General features: G+C 37.9%; 1 protein-coding gene across 2 annotated transcripts; it reads right to left on the reverse strand.

Moving 5' to 3' along the window:
- Positions 1-1,004: 1,004 nt before the first annotated feature.
- LOC132139551 (HLA class II histocompatibility antigen, DP alpha 1 chain-like) lies at positions 1,005-17,522 on the reverse strand. 2 transcript variants are annotated; one of them, XM_059547995.1, is made up of 4 exons: positions 17,439-17,522; positions 12,216-12,467; positions 2,240-2,530; positions 1,005-1,361 (listed from the first exon to the last, which is right to left on the reverse strand). In XM_059547995.1, exons 1-4 carry the CDS (start codon positions 17,494-17,496, stop codon positions 1,240-1,242), a joined length of 723 nt encoding a protein of 240 aa, XP_059403978.1. In that variant the 5' UTR covers positions 17,497-17,522; the 3' UTR covers positions 1,005-1,239. The 2 variants fall into 2 exon arrangements, with proteins under 2 accessions (XP_059403978.1, XP_059403988.1); XM_059548005.1 differs by lacking the exon at positions 12,216-12,467 and having other exon boundaries at positions 2,240-2,524; positions 17,439-17,500.
- Between the last annotated feature and the right edge of the window lie 1,130 nt (positions 17,523-18,652).

The raw sequence follows: 18,652 nt of genomic DNA on the forward strand, positions 1-18,652 counted from the left end.
ACTGCCGTTTACCTTCAAACCTGACCGCCAGAGGGCTATTGTGAATGCATGTGCCCGCTGGGCACAGTTTACCTGATGCCACCGGGGTGGTGTTGCACTGATGGCTTGAGCCCTCCATCGCTGCTTGCAGCTATATTTTTATTTTTACATTTTCTGTTTCCAAAGCTGGCCTCAGCATCATGATTTATGCAGCACACCCAACCAATAAGCCCCTAAATTGTTTTTCTATTAAAAAAATCCCATACTAATTATTTTTAAATACAATTCGTTTAAATAGCTTTTGGATGCATGAGGTTTTTGGCTATTTGGATAACTCTGACATCCCACATTACACAATTAAATCCAATGTAGGCACAGATTTAGCCAAAGGGTTGTCTGTTTCCTTAGTGCATTTTGCCTACGTTCTTCAGCTGCTATGCACATGTTGCAAAAATGCAAAAAAAAAGAGCTGGATCTAAATACAATCAGTGACGTTTAATGAAAAGACACAAAGCACACTGGCACAACTAACTTCATAATGACAAGATCAAATCAACAACAGAAGAAACTAATTAACTGATGCAACAGGTAATCAAACAATGAATCACAAAGGAAACTAAAACACAGGAAAATTACTGATTATGACAGAACAGAAACATGATTCAAAACCCACAAAAACAGAAAACAAACCCAGATTACCCGTTACAACACTTACAACCCTTCTTTCTGTTCATTTTTAAAATGTCTTTATGTCAAAGAAGAAAATACTAAGCTTCTGAATTTATATGAATTACAATAATGAAACTAATGTCATTTAAATTTAATTTACCTCTCATTTTCAAATGTCTATATGTTATTGAAAAAGTGTTTTTTAATCAATGTTATTAAAAATAATGTATGACCATGTGATGAGAGTATAGATTACATTTTATGAATTGCAAATGTGATGTGTAAGATTAAAAAAAAAAAAAACCAGTTAAAGGCTTTTTGAGATTTATAATGACAGAATAACAGATTTTTTGGGGGGGTGAACTATCCCTTATATACATGTTTAGTGTTACACAGTTAGTAAGGTTTATCATGCTTTGAAGTATTTGAGAGGCAATGAAAGGTTGATTTAATCCAAAGGTATACCTTTACCATCAATTGTCACTTGTCATGTAGAATGACACATATCTCATTTTTATTATTGTTTTTAAAGTGCCCAGTTATAAAAACTATTAACAGATATTTCAAAGTTTGCTTCCATGGCTTTATTAGTTAGTGACAGTTGTGTCCTTTAATGAGGAAGAACGTTCCCAAAATGACTCCCAACAGCCCAAGAGTCAAACCTACTCCACAAAACACTGCAGGACCAACACTTGGGAGGGCAACATCTACATCTGGAAGGTAAATCAGTGGGATAAAAGATTAACAAGTACTTTATTATGTGTCCCTAAGACATGTGTACATAGTAACTAGACATGTATGTAGTATGTAACCACAGTGTAAGTACACATTGGTACATAGTATCTACAGCTCGAATGTTTGTGTAACTACATATATGCAACAATCCACTGAATGGTATGTGTAAGTACAAATGTTTTACAGGACTAACAGCACTTTTTGGTAAAGAAAGTGTTACAGTATATACAGTTTATATTAGATTTATCATGTAGTTACTCTGATGTTACACAGCAGCAGCCAATAAGTTAGGCTTAACATATATATTGTGGTTGGTGTACAGAATGTTACACTTTATAATAAGTGGACAGTTCCTGTGGAGTTACTGGAGTGCACCAACTCCAACTCCAGATCCAAATCCTCCCATTTTACATATCCCTAAACCTAACCATCTCCATCCTCTGAATCAAATGGTTCCAATTACTCTTATACATGTTGTTACAAAATGTAGTAATATAATTCCTGTTACATGAGTATTTAGTGATGTGAAAAAGTGTTGTTACCAATGTCCTGTTACACATTTGTACTTACACAAACCATCCTGATGGTTGTTACATGTGTGTAGTTACAGAAATATTACAGCTGTAGATACTATGTGCCAATGTGTTACACACTACATACACATCTAGTTACACACTGTTACACACTACATACACATCTAGTTACACACTGTTACACACTACATACACATCTAGTTACTATGCAAATACACAGATATTAGGGACACTTAATATAAAGTGGGACCAGTAATTTGTTTTTCTAACAAAAACAGCAACAACAAAAAGCTGTAATATTGTCCATTCTATTTGAAACTCACCCCATATTTTGGTCTGCGGTTGACCTTGGAGGGCTTTGTGGTTCACAGTACAGCTGTAAATGTCTCCTTCAGCAGGTGTGAACTTAAGAGTGGAGAAGATGTTGAATGTATCATCTGTCCTTGGACGGTACTGACTTAAACTTATGCCATCTGTCACAATAACATTATTCTTAGTCCATGAGATGTTGACAGATGGTGGATAAAAGCCAGTCACATGACAGATGAGAGTGTTCTGAATACCCAGCTCTACATCATCCCTTGCATAGATGGATGTCTTGGGTGCATCTAGATCTAAACACAGAAAACTTTATTCATTTATTCCGTAGTTTAGTCGAATAAGCAAAGATATCTTAATATGCATTATATAAACAATTGAGACACAACTTTATAACACTGTGTACATGTTTTATACACATAACATTCAAAAGATTGGAATCTTTAGTAATTTCTATGTTGTTACACCAAGGCTGCATTTATTTGACAAAAAAAATAAATAAATAAATAAATAACAGCAGCGCCCATTCAAGGTAAACAGAACAGAACCAGTGCTGACAGTAAACTGATGCACTTTTAACTAACGTGACCTGCAAGAACTAACACTATACATGATTAACATACAGTTTGTATTGACAGTATGGTTCTGTTCTGGGCAGGAAATCCCCACCCAGAGTGGCATGGATAAGAGCAGTGAGTGCAGCAGTGATCCCCCAAACAACACCATTTGCCAACCTCTCCCAACCACAAACTTAAAGGGGGAAAGTGGCAGTAAAGCGTTGCTTTTCTGTTACAAGCAGTGGAGAAGAGCAGCATGCCCCTTTAAGTGCAGTTATGAGCTTAAAGCAACAAGCATGTTGCCATTTCCTGAAAACTTATGCAACAAGAATTTGCCAATTAAAAAGGAAAGCCTTAAGCAAAATATTTCAGATGTCATTAATGTTCTTAATGAAAACTCTTTAAGTTAACACCATAAATCAAGATAAATGACTGTCTGGCTCAAAGAGGAATATCAGAACGCTGAGTCCTGACTGAAGAGGAGAGAATGGAGACTAATTAGCTCCTGTGCAACACAATAAAGCTGGTGATAATACTGAATGGTAGTCCTGAAAGGGTGTCACATCCCTATAGGTAAATGTGGGTCAACTGATAGTCAGGAGATGCAAGCTTGACTGTGAAAACTAGGGATATACTTGATTATTGTGGAATACTTTTACAATTTAAAGTAACTTTTTCTCTTTTAATATATTTTATAATGTAATTTTTTTTTTTTGTGATTATTCTTGTTGTTCCCTTTCAGTCGGTCACTCCGAGTCACGTCGGCGACTGACAAATTGGGATCTCACTTAGAGAGACCAATCCACTTCAAGTGTAACTAAACGTATACATTGGCATGCGATGATTACATCCAGTTGCCGCTGATCACAGCATTAGTATAAGTAGGCAGCAGGTGCAACACATATTCAGCTTTTCACTTCGGAGCCGAACGATCGCATCATTCTGCTTCTGACTACTCTACTAAGAAAAGAAGACTGAACGAGTTCAGCGCACTCTCTGCAACCACTTGAGCTGCCAGTGGAACGTGCTGGGCCCTCTACAAGGAGCATACCAGCAGTATCCTTTGGCGCTCCTCCCAGTGACCTGATGTCAATCGCTGCATGTAGCAATGCCTGATACGGACCTAGAAATGTTGGCAATGCTTTCCCAGGCTGCCATGAGGGTAGGGCTCGACTGGAGACCTCCACCGTGTCCCAAGCTCTCAAGGTTGGACAATTGGCTCTTCGGGATAGTCCGTGCTGGTTCACAGCACCCAGCCCTGGTCCCATTCTACCCGGAGATGCATGAGGGGCTTACCAGATCATGAATGGCACCTTTTTCTGCTGGAAACCGACATGCTAACTTCTCCTCCCTCACCACTTTCAACAGTGGTGTAGCTAGGGGATATACGCCCTCAGTGGAGTGGTCGGTTGCGATGCAGTTATGTCCTAATGCCACCTCCACTGAGCAGGACAAACCGTGCCTCCCCTCCCGGGTCTGTAGGTACTCGTCTGGTTTTATTTCAATAGTCCACTTTAGTAGGGCTGGGCAATATATCGAATATTAGCGATAATATCAGAATAATTTTAATGACGATGTAAAATTTGAAAATATCTGGAATATCAAACATTTCAAATTCAAGCATACTTGCCCCAAAAGAACACGCTGAATGTCCAAAAAAAGGAACATGTTACTATGGACTGCTCTACGCACCTCTTGTACGAGAGCTTTCATGAGAGCAGCTGCCAGATAACAAGAGTTTAACCCTCTGGAGTCTAAGGGTATTTTTGGGGCCTGGAAAAGTTTTGTCATGCTCTGACATTTGTCCTTTTTGCAGTTTCTTATACACATCTAAATGGCTAAAGTCTAACTTCACTGTAATCAGCACAAACTGGGCTATAATAATATGTGAGCAGCATGTATGTACATGATTGTGTTTTTGAGAAAAAAAATGTTGTGCGTGGTTAGTGAAAAACTAAAAATCACTTGAATAAGGCCATAAAACACATACAGAACAATGATTCCCAGGACTTTTGAGAACTGGAGCTTGTAGCCTAGAATTTTTCTTTCTAAATTATGTGAAGATCATCTTATTTACTCAATCACAGAAAACAATTTATTGATTTAAATTTTCTAAGAAACCTTTTGTTTGTAAAAGTCATATGTGAGTAGGCATCAACTATCATGAATATCATTGTGATTTACACCTGAGAAGACAAAGGCCTGAATAATGAGCCACATAATGAGCTGCATAATGAGCTGCATAATGAGCTGCATAATGAGCCTCTCAGTCATCTGTGCCACTGAGAGGAAGGAGTTACAAGAGAGAATGTGAGAACAAAATAAATCTATATAATTTTATGTTTGTAGTTTATTTAGAATATATTTAATTATCCCACAACATAATTTAATATCCACTTGGGAGTGCAGTTAAACAGTTTATTAGAACAATTAAAGCTGACTTTCAAACTGAATTTTTTGCATCATTATTCCAGTCACACAATCCTTCAGAAATCCTTTTAACAATCTTATTTTCTACAAAAAAAAACATTTATTGTTATTATTATTATTTGTATTATTATTAATAAAAATGTTTACAGGTTATGTGAAAACTAGTACAAGTATATAAATAAATAAAAAGAGACTTACTCATGTTTATGATCTCTGCTGAATAAAGTGCTTCATTCTTTTTCTGAGGAAATCCATTTCTCAAATCCTCATCCTCACATCACATCTTTTTGGGGTGAATTATGTCTTATTCCTCTCATCACGAAGCAAACAGTAAAATAAAAACTTGAAGAACAGTCTCGCTGTGTTTTCTTCTGTTATGGGCGTATTCAAGCCGCGCGCTTCAGTTTGAATCTAAATAGCGCGTTCAGCGCGGGGGCGTGGTCACATTAGATATAATGAAGGGAGACGTGAAAAACGGACATCGCGTTGTTTTCATATGGATTACTTTATCACAGAATATCTGTTTTCGGTGGCACTTGTTTAGTTTAAAAGTAGACATGTCAGGCTTTCATGTCTCTTTGTTGAGTATTCACTGAGTTACAGTTCATTTTAATGACGTGTTTGTAAATGAAGATCAGCGCAGACAAAGGCTGCAGACAGCACACCTTGTTTGTTATCTTTATTTTATAAGTGCACAAAGTTTTGTTGTTATTATGTCTGTATCCAAAAAAAAGTAGACCCTTTACAGATTCGATTGATGTATTGCTCTTATCTCTACGATTAAAACTGAAAGTGTAATTTAAGTTCTTTTCGGGGTTATCAGGAGAAAATGACTCAAAACGCGTATCCGCGTTAATCAACTCCAGAGGGTCAAGTCAAGAATCAAGTCAGACATTCGACTAACATAATTACTTATGTTAACACAGAGAAAATGTGTAATCAAAACCTTGCAGATATAAACGGGGTAAATAATGTTTTATGTTTTGATTAACAGAGAGCTAACACTTAACGTTGGCGAAACCATAACAATTTTATTAATTTAAAAAAAAAGATGCTCTCATTATAACGTTAGCCTAAAACGTTAGCAGTTATTTTTCTGTATTTCTGTTTTGATCTACGCGCTGAAGATGACCAGTAGAGTTACGCATTTGATAGCAAGTTTTTAATCAATGTGATTCTACTCATAATTTCATATAGAATACGCTTTGTTATTTATAGAACATAACATTAATATTAAGACTTATACCCCTGGTTTCACAGACAGGGTTTAAGACTAGTCCTAGACTAAAATGTAAGTCTGAGCTGTTTCCACTGAAATAAACTTGCACTGACTGATCTTAAAAATATATCAGTGCCTTTTTAGTTTTAAGATGCACATCGGTAATGTTTTTTTCTAAGCATGTTTATAAAAATTACTTAAATGTCCTAATTGATCTATGGTCTAATCCTGGCTTAGTCTAAGCCCTGTCTGTGAAACCAGGCCATAGACTATTTGCAAAAAGGGCCCGAATGCACATTAACATATTTGCAGGGGCTCTGAATGCAAACTCCTTTTGTGGACGCGTTCTTCATGAAACAATGTGGAGAAACACGCCAGCTAAACTCTAAAAATTCACAGCATTTTAGTATAATGGTCTTCTCATTATGACAGTATCTATATAACAGTTCCAGTCATAGTTATTAATATTCTGCATTGTAGTTTGACCTGCTCGTGCTGCGCGGTAAAGAGATATCACCGTTGGACTACAATGATGCTCTTGACTCCAAACCATATGCATCTTATATCAGGGAAATAATATATCCACAATATTTATACACCAGCTGAAATGTTTTGAAATGACTTGAACCCTACCTGTTCGAAAAAATCCAGTATCTGCCTGTGTCAGTTTGAGTCTTGGTAAAGTTTTAAATCCCTGCCGCCAAGATGCTCCTCTGTCGATCATGGATTATGGAAAGTGAAACATAAATCTATAGGGGTGGTTGGATTTATGCACGCACTTTAAAATATTAATTTGAAGCTTCTTTCTTTTCAGATTCTTACAGCTTTATCATAATAGGCTGTATATTGACTTATTGGGAGATAACGGGTAGCTCTATGTGAAATCAGACATTTGAGCTCCCCCATATAGTTAAAATGGCATAATCAATAACACCCCGTGAATATTCGACTGTGAGAGTGGTAGTTGAATCAGGCTCCTCGAATCAAAGCATCAATTCGGTGTCACCCCTAGGGAGGCTGTCTGCTTAATATTTTCTAACAATTTCTTTTTCAACTTATCCAACTAACCCTAAACCTATCCTAATGGTCTACTCTGAGAGTTAGTAGACATGTAGTTGCAAACTAATGAGAATTGGTTGACATGTAGTTTCAAAGTTACTTATAGTTAGTAGAATGTCTAAAGTAGAGGGTGGTCATGATCCGGAAGTTCTAAAAGAGCTCAGAACCGCAAATGTCCTCACGCTCTGTGTGACGAAGGTCACTGTGAGTTTTCTGGGTCGAGTGATGTCCACACTTGTGGTTCACTAGCATCACCTCTGGCTGTGTCTGGTCGACATGAGGGATGCAGATAAGTCGGTACCTCAAGGTCCCTGTGTCCCAGACTGGCCTCCTCGGTGGCACAGTCGTCAACATGGCCCAGCAGTTCTCGGCTGCACAGGAGTAGACTGAGGCACACGTCCTGGCCCGATGGGTAGCTGCTACCTTCACTGGCTGCAACACCCCAGCCTGCTCATTGCCGAGGGCGGCCCAATGCGTCCACCCCCACTCCCGTGCCGCAATCGCAGCAGCCTCAAGCAAGTAAACTGTTTTTTTGGGAGGTGGTGAATGCACCTCTCCCTCCTCAGGAGGAGGGCCGGGTGGAGAATCTGGTTTCCAAAAATCTCATCAAGCATCTCTGATGCTCCTTGTAACAGCCCCTCCTTGTCAGATTCCTCTGAGGAAGGATCTACTGACTCAGAGACTAGGCGCCTTATAGCACCCACTTCTAGACCTCTAGAAATTGCATGTCTGGTACCTCTGGATGAGGCGCTGAGGTTCTAGGTGACATACCCCAGGAGGTGGCTGACACCGTCACTTGGGCACCAGCACTGTCTACAAGACATACTTGCACTTTGAAATGGAACCTGTTCATCAAATGTTGAAGGCCACCGAGAAGACCTCCGGAAATGCCCGATCAGAGTCAGAGTCAGTCCTTTTTGCAGCAAGGATTGGAGTGAAGGCTGTCTCCCTCCACCCTTAAAGCCTATGTGGCTGTGATTTCTGCCAACCACCACCCCATTGAAGGTAAGTCAGTGGGAAAGTATGACCTGGTCATCAGGTTCCTTTAGGAGGGAGAGAAGGTTAAATCCTCCACGGCCCCCCTCTATACCCTCTTGGGACCTGTCTCTAGTGCTCAGAGCACTACAGCAGGGCCCATTTGAGCCATTTGACAGTTGAGCTGAAGTTTCTGTCAATGAAAAGTCTGCTCCTGCTTGCAACTGACCTCCATCAAGAGGGTTGGGGGACTTGCATGCATTTTTGGTTGATAATTCGTGCCTAGAGGTGGGCTGGCTGACTCCCAGGTAATCCTGAGGCCCTGGTCCGGCTATGTGCCCAAGGTTGCCATTATTCCTTTCATGGATCAGGTGGTGAGCCTGCAAGTGGGTCTGCCTTGGAGAAGGCAGACCCAGCCCTAGCTTTGCTTGTCCTGTCCGAGCGTTACCTGCTCGGCTCCTCAGCAAAAACCTGAATATGCGCTGCACCTTCTGCATACTTATACTCACACTGTGTGCCAATCATCACATGCCAATGTGCATGGGCTTGTTTGAGATCGCAATTCTGACGTGACATCTATGTTCCCTCCTTCAGGGAACGAGGGTTACATATGTAACCAAGACGATTCAGTGCTTAAAAAGATTTTTCTCATCAATCAACTGTCTCATCAACGGTTGAGCTGCTTAATGTTTTATTTTTTTATTTTTTATTATGCATTCAGTTCAGTATTCAGTTTGATATTCAGTTCAAAATCTTTTATAACATTGATCAAAAGTGGCACTAAAGACATTTTATAATGTCATGCATCCTTGTTGAAATTTTTTTTTTTAATTAATAAAGCAAATCTGAATAACCCCAACTTTTGAACAATTATTTTCAACATTGATAGTAATAAGAAATTTATTTTGGCCAGCAAATCAGCATTTTAGAATGATTTCTGGAGGATCATGTGACACTGAAGACTAGAGTAATGATGCAGATTTTTATTATTATTCAGACCCAGGGAACATATTATATAACAGGTCTTGGTGAGATATGATGAGGAGACTGACCTCCTTCAAAACACCCTTTGGGTATGAGGAACCTCCTCAGAGACAATTTATAAGAGACATGCCACTTCTTAAATACAACTATATAAGGAAAACCCATAATGGCAAAGATGGCGGTTGTATGCACATGTCCCGCCCCTCCCGCTGGAAAGCCAATCATCTGCTTTAAACAGTCAAGCCGGGAAACATTTAAGCCTATCGTCTGGTTCCACTGACGTATGCACACAGTTGAGGAACCCTTGCGTATGCGTAGTAAAGGTATAACCTGTTGGGAAAAAATCATATTTTACTGCTGTTTCTATACATGCAGTTTTTATGTCCCGGTGACCAGTGAAAGTGCAGTTCTGACTCTCTGCCCATTCATTTAGATAGGAGCCTGGTCTTGTTAGTCAGAAATATCTGCCCGGAGGCGTTGCCAAGATGGCGGCCGAGTGGCCAAAAAGACCTCCTTCATTATAGGTGTCATTTATAGCATCAGCTCCAACTCCCTGCAACCAGTACCAACTTTAGCAGCCACTTCTCTGCCAGATACATACAGGAAAACTCATCCTAACCAAAGATGATGTCTGTGCCCCCAGAACCAAAGCAGGAGTCCATGCCCACCATGGACTCAGCTCTAGAGAGCCCTCCAGTCACAGAGCCAGAGCCAGTCATTATAAATTAAATTAAATTCATGCCTTTAGCAGACGCTTTTATCCAAAGCAACTTAAAGTCCATTCAGGCTATCAATTTTTACCTATCAGGTGTTCCCGGGGATTCGAACCCCCAACCTTGCACTTGACAGCGCAGTCCTCTACCAATTGAGCTACAGGAACACTATGTTCATTATGTTCATTATGTCCATCATAAAACCTGAGCCAGTTTTCACATCCATCCCAAGGCCAGATCTTGTTCCAGGTCTGTCCGAGGGGCCAAAAGAAGAGCACTGGCAAATTGGTTTGTAGTCAACAGTACAATCACAAATGTCCCCGTCCCCGAACTATCTTCTCTTCACTTTGGAATTACACTTTTAAAAATAAATGTCTTTATTGGCATCCATGATTCTATGAAAAACCCTGAACATCCATGGAAACTTTCAAATGCAGAAAAGTTTCTTTATAGTCAAAAAAAGGTTCTTTAGATTTTTTTTTTTATTTTTCTTTAAAATAGTTATTTTAGGAACAGTTCACAGAAAGGTTGTTTGGGGAGCCAAAAATGGTTCTTCACTGCAAAAACAACCTTTTGGATCCTTTATTTTTAAAAGTGTACATGGATACTCTGCATCGTGGTAGAAATTAACTAGCTAGTCATGACTTGTGTTCCAAAAGCTGGTCACACCTACAACAATACAGGACTGTCATTAATTTTGTGACCTCAAGTGGTTTTGCAAGTGGTACTTGATTCGCAATCACAATTAACTTTTTTTGTTCCCTGTCATTTTGCTTTATTTGATGTTTGATTTATTATGGGTTCTCATATGTTAGTTTGCAATGCAGTTCACAAATGTTTGTTGGAATTGTGGTTTTGGGTAACAACATTTTTTGATAATGACAGAACTTGTGACCATAGTTAGCTAACAGGGCTTTTTGGAATCAGACGCCTTTGTCCTTCCTACCACTTCTATGGATCCACCTGCTCTGCTGGTGCTGCTCATCTCCTTGGCTTCACCTTCTGCACTGGCACCCTCCAGCTCTTCGGCTCCACCACAAGTCTTCTTCTCCAGTAGCTCAGCCTTGTGAGGTCGAGTCTCTGGGCCCATGACACCACCTTGGCTTGTCAGCCTGCTGCCTCCATCATGGTTCCACACTCCCTTGTTCCTTGTTGTCCAGGTTTTGCCTCAGACTTCTGGGTCTCTGGCTGTGCCTTAGCCTTCCACCCCGTCAGCTCAATTGGGCTCCTTCTTCCCTCTGACTCTTCCTGTGTCCTCTCTACCTCTGGTTTTGCCCTTCTTCCGGGCCTCTTTGTCAATTACCTTAGTTACTTCGCTTCATCTGCGTCTAGTTTAGTTGCCTTTGATTTCTTCTTGTGTATATAGCTTTGTGTTTTAGTTGCTCCTTGTTAGTTCTCATATTTAATTTGTGTGGTAAATGTGTTCCTGATATTCTGTGTAGAATGGGGTGTATGCTTACAATGTATGCACAGCTCCCACATGCGTTTTGAATTGTTTTAGCACTACTTCATTTGTCCACAAGGTTTCAACACTGAACTGGGCCATTACTCTAGATCAGGAGAAAGCATTTGATGATATAGATCACCAATATCAGTGTCATGTTCTTAAATGTTATAATTTTGGGGAAAAAATTATCAGCGTTTCATGCTTGAATGAATGAATGAATGAATAAATGAATGTTTCTGTTGTATAGAATTTTCGTAGATGTGATGCAACACACACACATTCTGCTTTCTTTACCTACTGATATATATAACCTGATCCATAATTTCTAGTTGTAACAAGATGTTTTCAAATTAGTGTCAGAGGTTTGGCCACTATTTTTAATAGCATTAAAAGATACTGAACCTGTGGTGTAAGAATAAATTTGTGAAATAATAAGTTTGTGTTTTGGACACTGCAGATATGTAGCAATAACACTGCTGTTTATGTAATATTGGTTATTTAATGAAACCATTATAAACCCTTAAGAAAGTGAACATTAAAATGTCATGTTAAAAACTGTAAACGTATAAAGGCTCATAGCACATTCTCATGTCTTACCCATTTCTAGCGGTAGGCTCTTGAATGTTTGAATAAACATTGGTAAGTCACGTTTGCATCCTACTATTGCATCAGCACCGAATTCATAATTTTTGAGAAATGTTATGTTTTTTGATCCCCAAACATCAGGTAGTGTCTCTACTACTGTCTTTTGTTTAAAGTTGACATGCGCCAGTTCCTCTTCATCATATCCAATGTAAAACTCTTCTTCCACATCAGAGCAAGCAGCATATAGAAAAGCTTCATGTTCAACTGAAATAAATTCAACATCACAAAACAAATACAATAAGTTTAATTTTTGAGGTTGACAATTCAATTAGTTTCTTGCTGATGTCAATCAATAGAGATTTTCCATAGCATAAAAATTTCAATTGTAAATATACTCACAGATTTTTAGGGCTGAACTACTAAGATAACATGATGTTTATGACAAGTTAGAGAACATTTATCAATTTTACTTGCATTGTTTATTTATTTATTATTTAAATATTGAAACTGGTATGTAAACTGGTGAAATTTCACTGGTAGGCCAGTGATTAACAACATTAGCCAAAATCATATAAGACTAGTCTTCTAAACTATATTTGAGTTACAATTCTTAAAACCCAGCATCTGTGATTTCATTAGATTAGTATCAATTTGAATGACATCTTTGTTTACATGTAAAAAATAGCCATTACAGAGAGTCTGCAGTGTTTGAGTGCCTCGAATATTTCATAAATTTCTTATAATGACTCCATAAATATTGTCTTACAATTCAAATAATATTATGTATCATATAAAACTCCTAAATCACCTATTTTTTATTATAACTTTTTTTTTCTTTACTGATTTTTATTATATTGAACAAATATTCCCATTATGTTGCTAAATGTTTTGCAAAAAATCACTACTTGAAAGTCGATAATAACAAAGCATCAAAAAAAAAAAAATCTTCTGATAACCTTACACCAGGGATCAGCAACCTTTTCGGCATGACGTGCCATTTTTTTTTTTTATGGTTAACCACTGTGCCAACACAGCCCCCCCCCCCCCCCCCCCACACACACACACCCCGATATAATTCTGTATTTAAACGGTACATACACCATTTTTTATAATCAACGTTAATGCACTGCTTTAATTGATGAACGTGCACACACAGACACACACACACACACAACACACACCACTCGCACACAGAGATCTGAGATCGTGCTGTGCAAAAAGTAGCATTCAGAGTGTTGTCACGCTACTTTTATTAATCGATACTGAATCGCTACATTATATTTCTCAACAACAAAGGGGCAAAATTGCTTCATTGTCTGCAGAGAGAGACAATTTAACCCCCCCCCCCCCCCCCCCGACTTTCTTTCTCTCAAAATGGCCATATTTCAGAAAATTTTTCATCACTGGATATAGCTTTAGGTCATTTAACATTTCTATGGTAAAACGTATTATTAAAAGTTGACTAATGTTAATTGATTTGCAGCTTCATCTTACCTCACTCTCTTTAACGTTAAACTGACGCTTCGCGCTCTGCTTCTGTGAACAGTAAACCCCGCCTACTTTGATCTGATTGGCCATCTCAGTCATTTTGACATTGACGAGTGCTGTTAGACCAAGGCTTTGATCTGAAGCACCTAGTATGTGCAGTGTTTGCACGTGCATCCATGCAAGTTAATTCTCACACTTTAATAGTATTTGTAGCTCACTGATTCTTGAGAATTTGGATAAAACAGGATTTAATTTAGAAAATAAAAAGTTAGTTAAATTACAAAATCTGAAGGTATATCATTATAGAACAAGGTCTTGGCTGTTCAGCAATGTCCTGGTGCAACCTCCCCATTTTGTATTTTTTTCATAAAATAGGTATTTTTCCAGTTATTACTTTGTTTCTGTTGACACCGTCAGACACAATATAAATCTAATATTTTTTTTTTTTTTTGGTCTAATATGTATTTAGAGTTTTTAAATAATTAAGTAGCATTCTTAGTACACATATATGCTGTTAAATGTTGAATATTCACTTTTGTAAATTTTTTTATACTGTTTCACTTACACTCCTTTAAAAGATCTAACATCATATAACGTTTACTTTAAGCCTTAATATAAAAAGTAATGTTTTTTTATTTAACAAACATATTTTTGTATTAAAATAGATTATTTCTTTAATAACTCAACAGCACTGAAGAAACATATTGTAAGCATATTCATTTAAAACAAATACAACTCCCTCTGACGGTGGTGATACTAATCTGACGGTGGTGACAGTGGCCTCATTACAACATACAATTCCAAAATGTATACCACTCAAGTCAATGGCTTCCTGCTTCCAACTTTATTTAACTATTTTGTCCAAAAAATAACAATCCTAAACACTGTGATAAACATGTTTCAAGGAATATAAGGTACAATTAAGCAATATCTAAAAGTACCACATCCTACATGTCATCAATTATAAAAAAAATAAGTAAAAAAAAAAAACAAATCATAGTAAAAAATAGTCATTACCAGTAGGAATAATGATGCATTACTGACATCATCTTAAACTGTCATCTAGTGACCCCTACTCATAAAATAATACATTATATTCTTCTGAAAACTGGACTGTAAACTGTATATTGGACGTGAAGAACAGATAACAACAATTGTAACAGCACAGTCGCAAACATTCAATAAGAAACATATAGGTTCAATTAGCGATAGGCTATCATTAATAAAAGGCACTACATTAATAGGCACCACCCCTTAATAATCATCATAAGTAAAAAAAGAAATCATAACCAGTAGCAATAAGATAGAATTCATCACTGACCTCAGATTTAACTATCATGTAGTGCCCCCCACTCATAAAATAATATAATCAAATTCTTATGTAAACTAGACTATAAACTGAAATAATAGATAAACTGAAATGTTGCAAAATACAGAAAGCATTCTGTGTAAATACCACAAAAAACATCTGGCACAATAATATTAATAATTCAAATGTGAACTCATGTGAGTATTCCCTGACTGATTTACATCACTCCACCACTCATGTAGCTTTATCAGGAAGTATATGGTCTATATGTTTCTCCTCTATGAAGTCCATGACTTCAGAAGACAGGTTGTAAATCTCCCTTGTCCTGCTTGCACGACCTGGTGATGACGGTTCCACAAGTTTGACCAGAATATGGTAAAATGGTATGAAGCACATATCCTTTCCACCTCCTTTTGGATAGAATCGTGTGTTAGGCCCATGAGGGTGGAAAAACTCCACTTCCACATCTTGATGATGAGCATCCACAGTGACAGCTTTTGCTAACCACCAGTTCTGGTCATAAATGACTGCAAGCCAGTCTCCGCAATGAACTACATCAGCAGATAGATCTGTCACTGTCCCATCAGGACCACTCTTGGTCAGTGATTCTTGCTCCATTGGCTCTTGCTCACTTTCCTCTCGTTCCATTTCCTCCAACAACATTGCCAAAGGACCTTTCCTCTTTTGCACTGGTATAGGACTGTCATCCTCGACCTGTACCCTGGGTGCATTGGCAGTCAACTGGAATATTGTTGGGCTGAAACACTCGCACATCTGTGGCTCACTGCAGAAACAGGACAGTGATCTACAGTGGATCTCAGAGTCAATTCTGTATGTCGGTGTGACCTGGTGGAGTTTCCTTGTTGCAGGTACAGGTTTTAGTGGTTGAGAAAGGAGTGCATCATATGGCTGCATGTCAGCTTCAGTAATGATATAGAGCTTAGTGCTGCAGAGGCTTCTGCCAACCATCTCATGGAAGATTTTCCATTCACAATGTCATTCTCCCGCAGTATAAGGCTGTCTGCAGTCCTTTTCACAGTTCCTCCAATGCCATCTGGGGCTCCCTTCCCATGTGAGGTGGGGAAGAAGTTCCAGGTTGTTCCAGGAATACCTGTTCTGAGGTATTCCTCCTTTAACTCTGCCTCACTGTGTATTTTCTCTCTCCTCTTCTTTTGATATTCCCTGTTTCTTCTCCTTCTCTCCTCCACAGATAGCTGCTGCCTAGCCATAACTTCCTAAAATACATTACAGGTCATATTGGTATTTATTGTGATCAACAATTATATTCTAGCCTCCGTTGAGGACCATTTGGAGGATTTTGACACCACCGTCAGACTGTAAGTCACCACCATCAGACAGAAAACCTGACGGTGGTGACGTCTGACGGTGGTGACAAAAACCTACTCTTTCACATGATATACATGAGTTGTTCACATTAGCCATCTAGTTTCCCCTCTGTTGCTAGCTACCTCAGACCTCTTCTTAAAAAGTATACATTTATGTCATAATCTAATTTAATATTTCTTATACAAAATAGACGGTGTTGACATGTTATGGTTGTGACAGTAGCAGTGTCCAAAAATATGAACAAGTTTAAGAGAAAATAGCGAACTTACAGGAGCTTGATTGATCTTGATGCATGCAGTAGAGCTGAAGGCTTAAAAATGGGGTCCTCGGGAATGTAGTCGACCTTGTAGTAGCCTGATTTTATTGCTTTTTATAAATATCTGACGGTGGTGACGAATATGTGGGACACAATTTGAGCAACCACAAAATAATAGTAAATATTTTTCAAAACTCACTGTTTGTAGTTTTAAATACATATTACAGTGTACTCTTTCGTGTGGTAAAGATATTATTCAATTAAATTATTTCTTTTTGTTTTTTAATCAAGTTGAAATGATAACCTCCTATCAGGGGACAACTGATTTTGTAGGCAATGGGCCAGCATATAATCATTAAATAAAAAAAATAAAAATTAAACCTACAAAAAAACCTTACAAATTTGCAAAGGAGCCCCTGATTATAACCTTGATTCTTTTTATGCATGAAAATTGTATTAATTTCCAACAGAATTAGCACTTTTCTTAGGGGGACATGTTTTTGCCAATGTTTCAAGAATCAGTGAGCTCCTAACAGGCTGTGTGACTATGAGAAGTTATTACATCAAACTGTTCGTCATTATACAGTTTTCCTTATTGCTTGCGTGCCAGCGATTATCCCTCTGCGTGCCACTGTTGGCACGCGTGCCGTAGGTTGCCAACCCCTGCCTTACACAATAATCTTATAATGGAAACATATAATGAAACATTTAACTCTATGCACAAAAGCAGCGTTTGCAATGGCTAGGTGTTAAAAGTGATTACTTATAAGTTTGCTATTTTATCATTATCATTTATGAAAATAGTTCCATAAGCAAATTAAAACCTTCAACTTACATTGAGCTCTAGTTGAGAGAACAGCGGTTAGGGTGAGAATAGTTATGTACAGCTCCATCTTGATAGATTAAAGTTGAACAGTCACTGGTGTTATTGTAAAGTTTTTGCATCATCCACTCAGAGTTTGACACACACAATGACATTGCTGTATCTAAGAAGAATAAAAATGGTTTTCCTCTTTCATGTGACATGCAGCTGGCTAATCTTATCTAACATAGGATACCTTGAGTCTGCATGTGCAAACATAAAACTGCAGTAACAAACTATGGATTAAACCCCCCCAAAAATGTTATTTAAAGTGTAGCCTGTTGCATAAAAGGTTTAGACTAGGTTTTTTTTCTTTTCTTTAAGACGGGTCATTATTTGTTCATTTATTTAGCTACTGTTTTGACAGCATTGATAATGTTTCTGATCAAATGTGCTTTCCAGTCAGCAATTACTTGTCCATGGGCTTTTTTGATTACAGTAAGTTTAAGTGCTGGCGATGCAGTGTTGCCAGATATTGCTATTAAAACAATCAAAAACCAAAAAATAAATAAAAATAAAATGACATTATTTCAAATCTTTTGCAAATAAGGTAATATAAAGATATCACCGAGGCTAAACTGCAATTCCCTACGTTATTACGTTTCTAAAGTGTTAAATTAAGTGGAAAAGACAAGTCTGAAAACATTTATAATAGCTAGATGATGCATGCATGCCCTCTCTCACAAGACTTGTTCACTCCAGCAGTGTCTCGCAGCGATCATTTCATACCACAGACACTAAACATTCTTGCAAACAGTCTAAACTGAATTATACATGTAAAAAACGTTTTCATTTTTGACTACATCATTGTCATGTTAACGTAGCCTCAGTAATCTGGCTGTTCTGACTTACAATAAAATGAATAGGAACAGGCTGAAACCTCTTACTACAAACTTTGCTTAAGAGAATCATTTGCCTGATATCATCATCTTTACCTTAAATGCTAAATACAATATACTTTACCTTAATTTTTCATGTGATGCTAAGTCAGGAAATAGGATCAGCAGATCTTAAAAAGATTCTTACATTTGTAACACTTTTAAATCACTTGCAAGTCTCATGCACCAAGACAACATTGCAGTTCAAAGCACATAACATTACAATAATGATGAACATAACTTATTTGCTTATTTTAAAATTTTCTTCTGCATTTTTGTAGATGTTAGGTGTCCGTGGACGTTCAGTGC

The sequence above is a fragment of the Carassius carassius genome, chromosome 1 (genome assembly GCF_963082965.1).
Source record: "Carassius carassius chromosome 1, fCarCar2.1, whole genome shotgun sequence".
NCBI lineage: Eukaryota > Metazoa > Chordata > Actinopteri > Cypriniformes > Cyprinidae > Carassius > Carassius carassius.

What these genes read in the sequence shown, in the direction of transcription:
- LOC132139551 (XM_059547995.1), bottom strand. Translation starts at nt 17,496, where the DNA reads ATGGAGCTGTACATAACTATTCTCACCCTAACCGCTGTTCTCTCAACT. An exon ending in TCTCTCAACTAGAGCTCAAT is followed by an intron (nt 12,468 to 17,438) that starts GTAAGTTGAAGG and finishes AATTTATTTCAG; the next exon opens with TTGAACATGAAGCTTTTCTA. An exon ending in ACCGCAGACCAAAATATGGG is followed by an intron (nt 1,362 to 2,239) that starts GTGAGTTTCAAA and finishes TTTACCTTCCAG; the next exon opens with ATGTAGATGTTGCCCTCCCA.